This window comes from Gavialis gangeticus, unplaced genomic scaffold, assembly GCF_001723915.1.
Source record: "Gavialis gangeticus isolate Ggan-Ray unplaced genomic scaffold, GavGan_comp1, whole genome shotgun sequence".
NCBI lineage: Eukaryota > Metazoa > Chordata > Crocodylia > Gavialidae > Gavialis > Gavialis gangeticus.
Genome location: NW_017729022.1, coordinates 21,083,653 through 21,095,950, shown reverse-complemented (window position 1 = coordinate 21,095,950; position 12,298 = coordinate 21,083,653). Strand labels below are relative to the sequence as shown.

The window sequence follows — 12,298 nt, the reverse complement described above, 5'->3', positions numbered from 1 at the left end:
CAAGTAGAAGGGAGGCAGGTTGTAGGTGGGGATGGGGGGAAGAATCGAGCAACTTTCCCCTGCAACCTTTCTTGCCCCCTCCCCCACTTGTCCCTGTTGCTGTCTGTCCTCCCCACTACCTTCCCAGTGGTGGGAGCAATGGAGGAAGGGTAAGTGTGTGTGTGTGTGTGTGTGTGTGTGGGGTGGGGGGCGGGGTTGGAGATGGAGAAGAAGCAGGGGAAAGACCCTTTGCTGCCTTGTACTCAATTCCAAGACAGGCTTTTTTCCTCAGGTTAAATGGGAGGGACAGGGGACCCTATCTTGGAATTGAGTAAATACAGTATTCAAATAAATTAAAGGTCAGTATTTCTCCAGCAGCAGCAACATCCTGCCTCCTAACTTGGTCTGTCAAAGAGCCTTAAAGTTTGATGTGAAAAGGGATAGATAGTATTTGTGGAAGGGAGGCAATTTTTTAATCAGACAGGCAGTGGCTTTTTATTGCTGTGATACAATATGAACCCATGGTGTGCATATAAAGGATGTGATTCATCCTTTGCAAGTGAAGATGACTGCATCCAGTGTGGGGGAAGGGGAGGAAGAAGAGAGAAAGGAAGCGGGAAAGAAAAAGGGAGGGAGAAAAGAGAAAGGGAGAAAGAAGAGAGGAGGGGGGTGAAGACTAGGTCACGTGGGTATGCAGGTGTTTATAAGCCCAATCTTTGCCCTGAATAATCTGCTACAGCAGGGGCAGGAGAGCAATGAAGGCTGGACATGAGAGGTCCTTATTTTCCTGGGCACATGCTTCCTCACTGCCTCTGCTGTGTGCCGCTGCTTGAAGGCCAGTGCTCCGCTCTGGACTGATGACCTCCAGGATGGATGGTCACGAGCGATTTGCTCGTACGACTCTGGGTCAATGCTGACACTCCAAGGGACATCTTTAGGGTGTCCTTGTACCGCTTCTTTGGTGTGCCATGAAAGCATACTCCATTTGACAGCTTGCCATAGATTTTCTTCAGCAGGTGAGTGTCAGGCATTTTTGAAAGGTGGCCAGCCCATCTTAGCTGCACCAGTTTCAGTAGGGTATGAATACTGGGGAGAGCTGATCTTCTGAGCACCTTGGTGTCCAGGCTCTTGTCCTGCCACTTGATCTTTAGTATCTTTCGCAGGCAGCACATGTGGATGTGGTTTAGTTTCTTGGCATGACACTGATAGATGGTCCAGGTTTCACGGGCGTAAAGGAGGGTTGGGAGAGCGTTGGCTTTGTAAACCTTCAGTTTCATCGACATTCTGATGCCTCTGTGGTCCCAGATCAATTTACGGAGTCTGCCGAAGGCCATGGTGGCTTTTGCTAGCCTTGTGTTGACTTTGCAGTTGATGTAGACAGCATGGAAGAGCGTGCTGCCGAGATAGACAAAGTTGTTGACCATTGACAGTTGTTGACCTTTAACTGAGACATGTGGTTCCTGGGGTGTTGTGCCAGGCACAGGTAGGCCCATATATTTTCAGCTCTATCAATATTCATGGATATGACAGGCACAGAGATAGAAACCTTGGAGTGAAGCAAAATTAATTTAAGTTGGTCTTTCTGGAGAAAGTGAGAAGTAGATTTGAATTTGCCTTTTTTTCAGGTTAATTGACATTGACAATAGCTATTCTCTTAATTATGCAAATGGGATAAGTAGGGTTTTAAAGCTTAGCTGTGAAGCTCCTGGAGATTGCAGGGTTGGGTGTCATATGCCATCTTTTCCACAGTAGCTCTGATATTAAAAAAAGCAAAACAATAACAGCGAGTACTTGTTTCTTACTGGGCTGCAATGTTATATGCTCAACTTAATGGTCTACAGCAGGATCTGGCCCCTGAAGTAGGGGCCCCAGTGCAGCTTGGCCCTGCAAGTCTCCTGCTCTGCCTTGAACCATACAGCTGATCTCCTCTGCAGCCAAACAGAAGTTCTCTTCTCTCCTTCCCAGAGACAATCCGAGCGGGGTGCAGGGCCCAGGGCAAATCAGCCTGCCCCCAGATGCAAGGAAGCCAGCGGCAGATTTGGGGGGTAGGGGGGAGTGGCAAGCGGCCAGACACGAAGCCAGCGGCAGCGCAGAGTCGCTGTGCTGCTCTGCCTGGCTCCGTGGGGCCCCCCAAAGTCTGGGGGGCCTGGGGCGGTCACCCTGATTTGCCCCTCCCCCCCTCCCCAGGGTGGCCCTTCTCCTTCTCTTACTCTTGAGATTGGTAGCCACCTCCCTTCCCTCTTTCCTTTCTCTCTCCCCTATCAGAAGGGAGTCATGGCCTGTGGTGCAGCTGGGTCACAAGCACCCCAGCCCAGTGTTCTAACAAGCTGAGCTCCTGTATATTGTCACCTGCTTCCATGGTGTGTTTTTAGTACTGAGAACATTCTTTATAGATTAACTGTAAATATGCTGTACTTCACTCAGATGACTCAGTAGATTTTCTAAGGTGACCTACCCATTATTTAGTAGAGTTTTCAGAAGGTGGTTTCAGTCGCATGCACTAAACTGAAAGAGCAATTAAACATTTCTTGTGGTTTCAGTTGGGAAGCATAAACATTGTCGGGCTCATCCAAACTGCAGGCATCGTCCGCTTCGTTTAGAAAGGTTATTTCCTTGAGGAAGAAAGTATAAGCATGATACCATTAGTCCATGTCATTTTGGTTTGTGAAAATGGCATGTTACTTTGATATGTGGGTCATGTGGTAAACTGAATAGACAGATGCAAGATTTGCTAAAACAGGAATGCCGCTTTCTTTTTCTAGGGTCATAAATGCAGGAAAGAGCACACACAATGAAGACCAGGCTAGTTGCGAAGTTCTTCATGTAAAAAAGAAAACTGGAGGCACTAGTTCCACTCCAAACAAGAATTCATCCACAAAACGAAGGTCATCACTGCCAAATGGAGAAGGTCTACAATTAAAAGAAAATTCGGTAAGCAGCTCCCCTCAATCTTGTCAGTACAGGAATATGATATAACATGAGGTGTCAAATCAAAGGAAAACCCTGAAGTTCTTGATGGTGTTTGCTTGATACCTGGCTTGACTTTTTTTTTTTTTAACTAGGCTTTAATTGAGAACACTTGACTCATTTCTTACCATCATTTCTTCTTTTTGAAACATGCTAAAAAATCTTTCACATGTAAAGAAAAAAAATCTTGTACATCATAGCTGACTTGAAAAATATATGAGAGACATGACAGATATATGTGTAAAATAGTGACGTGATCAATGGAGATAAAATCTGTTAGTTGTACTTACCCATTTTCATAACTTAAGCCAAAGAGAAGACAGTGAAATAGATAAGAGTATATTTCTACATCTAATAATTACCATATGGAACTTGTCTCCACCAGCTATTGGGATTTTGGTTTAGAAAAGGAAGCAACATTGTGGATATTTTGACAGGTACAAAATAATAAGTGTTTCGTACTTTATGACTTAATCTAATTGATCAGGGCTTTGGGTTGAAAAAAGTTCTCCTACGTGTAGATTTTGAAGTACAGCGTTTCTTGCATTGTCTCTGAAAGAAACTGGTAGGCAGGTTATTGGCTTAGATTGAGTATTAGGGTGAGGACAGACATTGCAACTGAAACATTTCCACGTGAAACAAACTTGGAAACTCTTCAAGATAGGAATGTTTCAGTCGTGGGAGAACGCTCATGCCCTGTGCTGTTCCTGTCTGGAATGTTTCAAAATACTGAAGCCTTTTCTAGCCAGGGCTGCAGCAACCCAAGGCTCTGTTCTCGGCTCCCTCCTTCCCTTCCTGTCACAGGTGTGGGAGGGAGAAGGGAGGAGAGTGCAGAGAGGAGACAAGGATGGTGGAGGTGTGGTATGGTGTGACAGATCCCCCAGATCTCTTCTTTCCTTTCAGGTATTGGGGCTGGAGGGCCCTGCTCCGACATTGATTGGGGCCCTAAGGGTCTGGCAGGAATAGTGGTGGGGAGTGAGTAAACCCAGCTTGTCTCCCATGTGCTGTTCCAAATCAGAGATGAGCAGAAGTGAAATGCTCCAAAATAGTGCTTCATTTGCAGAGGAACTATTTTGGAGTGTTTCAGCCAATTTGGGAACATTTCAAAGGGTATGTACACCTGTACAGCTGGACCTTTCACATGTTTTGTAGGTCTTTGTAATGTTTCACTTGCAAGATCTGTCCACACCCTTAGTCTGACCCAGAATGTTAACTGTTGTGCCATAGTTAACTTTGGCAGCCATAGGAGGGTTGAATAACAGAAGATAATTCTCCGAGTTTATACCCATCCCAGGTTTGGAGAGATTGTCGCTTGTCCTTCTCCTGACTGTTGCGTAGCCCCTGTGAAATAAACTGAGTTTTCAGACCAGGTTGCATGAGAAAAAGTCATGACAGGTGATCATTGACATGCTTGTTGGTAGTCTCAGCGAACTTGGGAAGTACTAACCTGTTGTGGAGACTGAGATGTTCTTCTGTTTTTGAAGTGCTGCTTTGAGGTCAGGGTTTATATGCTGTTTGTGTGCTGCAGAAAGACTCTCTCTACTCTAGCTATTGTCCTCTGGGTACATAAGTGACTTTAATCTGTGTGGTTGTCGGTTTGGCACACCATATGAGTATTAAAACTGACCAAAAACATCTATGGCTGTTTAAAATGCCTTCCATAATTCTTTACAGTCTTCCATCCAGATAATAACCTGCTCTGGTACTAATTAACTTTTATGATCTGAGAAGGAATCAAAATGGCAACACCATGATTCCTTTATGTTGACCAAGTAACTAATTACCCCTGTGGTGAGGGAAAAAAATACCGCTGTCTTTCAAAGAGAGGATTTCTTTTCTAACATAGAACTCCAGAGCAAACATTTTCAGTATTTAGCATTGTATAGATATACCTGAAGCGCATACCTACCTGTGTACGTACTAGCAACTGGAAGATTTAGTCCCTGCCCTCAAAGGGCTTACAGTTTTAAAGGCATGAACAAATACTGAAATAGTGTGTTTAGTACAATTGTAACAGAATATTAGTGTCTAGAAAAATGAAACCAGTTAGATTACAGAAAAGAGTTAAGCAAAGGAATGTCAAGGGCACTGCATATCTCCACTGGGAAGCTGCTTAGGATGTCAGGCTAGCATGTAGTAGTAATAATAATAATAATAATTGGGAGTTGGGGAAGGAAACAAATGGAGCCATGGGACAGCAATTGACCACATGTAAGGAATGATTGTGCAAGAAGAAATCAAATTAGAAGCGTTTGTTTTGTTTTTTGCTTTTTTAAGAGCTCTAAAAGTAAGCATCTGTAAGCCCATGCAAATAAGGGTCAATGCCATTTACAGTTAAACTTTGACCTGCATGGTTCTAAATACAATTGAAACGTGATTTTGTTAGAAATAGTGTTTGTCTATTTCAGTCTCCCATGCCACTTTTGTACTACTTGTTACTTGAGCTGCATTACTTGAAATTGGTCAGATGGCTTGTATAGTATCTTCTTTAATTAGACACTAAATGTTAAAAGGTAGGGTCTTACAACGTCAAGATCAGTGTTAAAAGTAGGAACAGATAGTTTTATATTTGATTTTGAGACATCTTCAAGGTATCAGGACCGTGAAGAATGACTACAACAGATAGTAGGTAGGTAAAACTAGACATTGTGAGATGTTGCTGTGTATATTTGTCTCGGAACTCTCTGATGAACATGAATTGTAATTAACTGATAAAGGGCCATCAGTACTCTGACTTGGCATTTTAACTTACTACTACATAACATATTAACTTAATAAGCGTGTTTTTCATATGCAGTTATTTTTAAGGCTTTCTAAAATGTCACTTGAAGCATCTTGACAAATTTGTCATGGTCCTGATTTTTAAGAAAGTTAACCATACAGCTGCATAGGCAAAATACCTCAGTGATTATACCCTGAATTACTATCACCACTCCTGAAGTCAATGACCTCACCACTCCTGAGGTCAATAATTTGAATATGCAAATTATCATAACTAGCCATGTAAAGATACAGTGCCTTACTTGTACATACTGTCACAGTAATTCATATATTACCACACCTTAAATTTATTTTAAAATTAAACCGTTAGTGAAGAACATGCGTTGTCATAAAGTATAGTTCTAACTTGACACGGCACAGTTAACTTGTGGATCTGTTTTTGCCTTTTTACCTACTGTGATGCTTTTAATGTCCATGGACATGAGGAGGGTCTATTCAGATCACCAGTCTTCAAATTGTTCAGTATGCTGTCTCCAGCTGGGCCTGTTACTGGATGCTTCCTGCAAAGGTGAAAGGAAATTCTCTTTTTGACCATTTTTGTAACAGTACCTAATATGAATTGCTTCATGCAAAGCTGAAAAAATCCTATGTTTTTGACAACTTATAGAACAACCTGTCTGAAGGAGACTATTTTCAATGCCTAGCTGTTAGTGGTTTTCTACCCTTATACTTAAATTCTGTCTGTCACTCATGGTTAATGAGACCATTTATCCAATGAATATCTTGTCTTTTGATTTCATAAGACAAGTTCCATAAGTTAATAACATTTTAAACATTTTTTTCGATTTTAAACATACTAATGTTGACCTAATTAAATAGCTGTTTTTTTCCTGTGTTATGAGACTTGGTTTATAATATTCTAATTTATGTATTCCATACTAGTGATTAATTTACTTAACACTGTCTTTTCAACTCTGAGGCATTTCTTTTTCAAACTAAGCAGTCTCTATTTTTTTTCAATGCTTTTATTACTCAGTTTGTTACCTGTAGCTAAATTTCAGTTGCTGTTTTGTTTGTTTGCTATATTTATTATTACATGCCTTTTGTAAAGCGCTTCTAACTGGAATATGATATTACTGTTTGCAGATTTTAAATTTCAGTATAAAATATATTAAAAAAACCAGGAAAGAATATTAAAGAAACTTTGCTACTAGAGGGCAGTCTTACTCTAGCAGTTACACAGAGCTAAAAAGATGTGTTATGCTGGACTGTAGTTATGAGAAGGCAAGACACTGCACTGCTTTTATTTATTTGTATTTATTATTTGTACTATATACAAACTATGTAAAACACAGTTTTTCTCTGTCTATATTCTGTTCCATGCACTATAAATGCTGTTGGCTGGTGCATGGAGATGGAAAGCTTTCTACAGGTATGTGCAAGTATGCAGCACTACCTGGTAAAGTTCAGTGCTTCAAGTGCAGCTGGTTGGAAACCCAACTGGATGCGAATTGTACAAGCATTCAGTATTTGGGGCAGGAACTACACAGACAGCCTGTGCTGGCAAAGGCCAGGGGGTCCCTGTTGCAAACATCCCAGCCTGTTTTACAGGCTCCCCAGGCTACCAGAGATCACCAAGGGCAGTCTGGACTGGCTGACCACTACAGGGGACCATGTTCCCCTGGGAACTCCCACACACAGTAGCCACTCCCTTGCTCTACCCAGAGGCTTCTAGAGGAGACCCAGAGAGTCCTGCCTCTTCTTAATTACAGGCATGTCAGTTGTTGCATCTGCACCCTTCTATGGCCCTGCACCTCTCTCGCATAGATTCATAGATTCTCTTCTCTTTTTTAGGCTGAAGAGCCCTGTGTCCCTCAACCTTTCCTTGGCTTGTATTGATTCTGTGGTCTGTTATTACCCCTAGGTCCCTTTTTGTCATGGTGCTTGTCAGCTTGGCGCCACCGAGCCTGTAGGTATGTTGGGAAGTGTTCATCCCAAGATGGAGCACTTCACATTTCTTGATTTTTGAACTTCATCTCATTCAGATCCACCCAACTTGCTAGCCTGTCTAGGTCTACCTGTATCTACGGCCTGTCTTTAAGTGTGACCACAGTCCCCCATAACTTGGTTTCATCCGCAAACTTGGTCAGAGAGCTCTTCACCCTCATTTTCAAATCATTGATAAAGATGTTGAAAAGAACTGGACCAAGCACCAACTCCTGTGGGACACCACTGACTACTTCTCACCAGGACAACACAGATCCAGTCAGTAGGACTGTCTGGGTCCTACCCCACAGCCAGCTTCCTACCCACCTAACTGTCATGCAGTTAAGCCCACAATCCTCCAATTTTCCAGTGAGAATATCATTGGCTACCAGATCAAAGGCCTTTTGGAAGTCAAGGTATACAATGTTGACCTCCTCTCTCTTATCCAGGTGGCAAGTTATCTGGTCGTAGAAGCAGATGTGATTGGTAAGATGAGACCTACCCTCAACAAAGCCATGCTGGCTGTCATGTAGAATCCTACCTTCTGCAAGCCTATCGGACATAGACTTAATGGTTTTTTCCAGGCTTTTCCCTGGGGTAGAAGTTAGGCTAATTGGCCTATTGTCCTCTCTCCTTCCCTTGTTGAAGATGGGCACAACATTGTCCCTCTTCCAGCCCTCAAGGACCTCTCCAGAGCGTCACAAGTTATGGAAGTTTTGCCAGCGGCTTTGTGATGACTTTGGCCAGTTTTCAGCACTCTTGGGTGAAGTTCGTCTGGTCCTTCTGACTTATATAAGTCTCATTTTTTAAATTGATCATGTACCAGCTCAGTGTCAATAATAGGGAGGGAGTCCTTCCCACCATGCCCATTCTGTGCCCTCTCTGGCATGATTTTCCCATTTGCCCAGTGAAAGACTGAAGCAAAGTAGTCATTCAGGAGTTCAGTTTTCTCCTGAGTGTCTGTACCCAGCTCTCCTGAGTTTGTTGAGCAATGGCCCCACACTCCCGTTTGTTTTCCTCCTGTTCCCTACGTACCTAAAGAAGGATTTTTTGTTGTCCTTAATTTCCATTGTTAATTTAAATTCAGTCGCTGCCCTAGACTTTCTAACCTGCTCCCTGCAAGTGTGGGCCATTGTTGTATAGTCCTCCTGGAGGACTGTCCCAAGCTTCCATTGCTTGTATGCCTCTTTTTTTTCTTTATTAAGAGGACCATGATTTCCCTGTTTAGCCAAGAGGGCTCCCCAGCCCTTTTGCTATATTTCTTCCACATGGGACTGGCCTTCCTTTGTGCTTAAAGGATCATGTCCTTAAGGAACAACAACTCTTCATGCACTCCTTTTTCCTTTGGTCCCTGGTCCCACAGTACTTCCCCTACTATTGCCTTCAGCTTGTTAAATTTTGCATTTTTGAAGTCCAAAACTTCAATCCTACTATCTAATTGCCTGCCTTGCAATGGACAGTGAAAGTGATGGTTTTGTGGTTGCTGTCATGAAGGTTGCCCTCTATGCTCAAGTTGGTCACCAGATCACCCCACAATTTAGTATGTAGCCCAGGTGTGCATGGGTTTGTACTTCACTCTCCAATTGAGGGAATTATTGGCAGGGCAGTGTGCTGTAGAGGGACACAACAACCCAGCGGCTGCCTCTGTCCCTTATAGAGTCAGATCCAGTCAATCAATTACTTAACTATATACAGATTTATTATTACAACAAAGCCATTAAAGGGTAAGGACATAGATTATATATATATGTACAAATTTACAAAACAAGACCTTTGGTCAAGACCAAGTCTAGGAGAGCGTGACCTCTGGTTGGCCTGTGCACCTCCTGAGTTGGGATGAGCTCTTTGATGCAGGTCAGGAAGGAATGTGTTCCTCCCAAGAGATGTCTGGATAAGATAATTAAAGTAGCTCATGACAATCCTGTCCTGTTCTCTCGCAGCCTCTGTCAGTTCTCAAGAGAACTCCAGATTGAGCTCCTCCCCTTGGTTTAGTGGTGAGGAGATCCAAAAACAGTGTTGCTTCATCCTTGACATCCTTCTAGTATTTCTACAGAGGCTCAGGAACATTTTATGTGCCCTTTCTGTGGTTGAGCAGTGACATTGCTGTCCTGGTTTGGGGCCTGACTTCTCAATTAAAAGCTGAACTGTTAAATCAGCATTTCCCAGGAGAAGAAGAGGGATGGGGAAATGGTCAGAATATGAAGGTGAGAAGCACAAAACAGATGTATGATCATATCTTTCCACAGAGAAACAAGGAAACCAGAAAAAGGAAATTAACATTATTAAGCATAATTATAATTTTAAAAACTTGGCAAAATGACAAGCTGGCAGAATGCTCCAAGAGGCTGATGCCAAAGTAAACAGAATTTTTGCCTTTGACTTAATGAATTAGATTTGGCCTCAGCTGGACAACATTTTGTGTTAACTGCATAGTTTATATTTAGGAATGCTATACCAATAACACATCCAGGATAGTTAGCAGCCTGGGGGATGGGGTGTGCTTTGACCATCAGTACTTGAGTCAGTTAAAGAAATGAAACAAATTTTCAACCTATTATGTTGTGCCAGAATATTGCCAAGGAAGTTGGTGTATTGGGGTACATGATTTACTCTTACAGCTTTCTAATTAGTTGATGACAATGTTACTGTATCATGATACAGCATAATTTTGATGGGTTGTTCATAGTGCAGTGTCACTTACCCATTCAGTTTTTAAAAACTGGGAGGACTTTTTTGTGTAATATTGCACAACAAGACCTCCTCCAAGTAGTAACTGAGACATGAATGTGTGTCAGGTGCTTGTTGGAGGAGAGTAGCCACTGGCCCAGTTCTATATTTATCATCATACCTAAGGCCTGCATCTTCAGTGTCTCACCCTGCCTTTTGCAGGTACAGTTTGCCTTGGAGGCGGGGTGAAGGGTGTGTGTGGGGGGAATTTTGTCTGAATTTTCTTGCACTTTTTGGTCATTCTTATTAGATACATAACTACCTACCTGTTTACCAGGTATAAAACCTGGGCTTGGATATCTAACTATAACAGTTTCCACCTGCTGTTGGTTAACAGGTTTGTGATGGAAAAGTGATGACTATCTTGTCCGGTATTTTAATCCAAACCATATATTGCTATAGACTATAAAAGGGGGACTGTGATATTCTGTCATTGTTCAAGCTGTAATGGCATACCTATCTGTAGTTTCTGACATGATTCCTCTTCCATTGCTGTGCTGTGAACAAAAACAACAAAGCCAATCTCTAAAGCCTGCACACTTTAAAAAGGTTACAATTAATTTATCTTACAGTTACAAAAACAGAAGTCTGCTGCTGAAGCCAGATCCAAGAGCAGAGGCACCTAAAGCTGATTAAACTTCCCAGCAGAATAGAAATGGAAAGTGGGATTCAGTGCAGTGAGAAAGATGTATAGGTTTTATTTCTCTGGTATCTATCCAGGCCTCTGTATAACTATCTACGTTTAAAAGAAAACAACAGAAGAGAATCAAAAATCTATATCAGTACAATTAAATGATAGACATTTTCCGATCTGACTAGCTAGATAATAAAATGGAGGCAACTTAAAAGATTTATTTTAAAGAAGAGCCTTATTGGGTGGGAATTGTTTTTTCAGGCCTGTGGAAATTATAAAACATCTTGTAATATATCAGGATGGAACAGAACTTTTCCAAATGAAAAACAAGAGGTGAGAAATATGTACATGTAGGCACATATGTGTGTACCATGATATCCAGTAGTTTGAACGTTAGGAAGTTATCTGGACTCTGGAAGATGGACAAGTTCCTTCCCTGAATTAAGCAAAGCATGGGCTTGAATCTAGCTGTCCTCATCCCAGTTCATTGCCCTGTCAGACTCTTGGCTTTTCTGTAGTGAGTTTTTTCTCTCTTATTTTGATAAACTGAAATGATCAAATAAAAAACCCATCTTGTTGGGAAAATTTGCTAAATGCCAAATTGACTTTTTTAAAACCAATTTTTTAAAATGGTTTTGAACTGTGGGCCTTCTCTGCAAAAAAAATAAATAAATAAAAATCTAACTATCTAACTATTCTCAGAGAAGTGCTCTGGCAACTCAGCAGGTAAGGTTATTTTGTTTTGTGATTTCCACTGAATAAAATGTGTGAATACACAGCGCACATTGCACAGAAAGTTGATTTTCCCATCTCTAGATCAGGTTGAGTAATTGCTTTTCTCCTGTCTGCCTTGCACTGACCTTTTCACACCTCCCCTTGCTCCCAACAGAGGAGAGGTGCCAAAAAGTTGAAATGGCAAGAACAAATGAAATGGTGAGAGAGAACTAAAGTATGCAAAACCTTCTAAATCAGCGAGAAACAGAAAACAGACTGCTACAAATGGATGTATCTGTACATGTGCTAATGACTTCCAGTCTCTATCTTCCTTGTGTAAAATGAATTTTATTTTCTACCTAGGAGGACTTTTACAATCTTTGAATTCTCCTCAGCCTGATGAAGGGTGTGTGTGCCCGAAAACTTGCAAAGAAAAGAATTTCTTTGCTACTATTTAGTTGGTCTAAGAAAAGCTATCACCTCTAAACCAAGAGCTTTGTGTGTCAGGGGTCAGCGGCAACGCGGAGCTGGGATGGGCAGTGAGTGGTTGTGAGGGAGGGTGGGGGGGGG

The 12,298-nt window shown here is 41.9% G+C and overlaps 1 protein-coding gene across 3 annotated transcripts in view; it reads left to right on the top strand.

Annotated features, from left to right (window-relative positions):
* Window positions 1-12,298, top strand: part of PPM1H (protein phosphatase, Mg2+/Mn2+ dependent 1H) — a 240,388-nt gene that overhangs the window by 104,258 nt on the left and 123,832 nt on the right. For all 3 annotated transcript variants that reach the window (XM_019514646.1, XM_019514648.1, XM_019514647.1), the window contains exon 2: window positions 2,742-2,910. In XM_019514646.1, coding sequence (XP_019370191.1) covers window positions 2,742-2,910 — 169 coding nt within the window. The remainder of the gene's footprint in view (window positions 1-2,741; window positions 2,911-12,298) is intronic.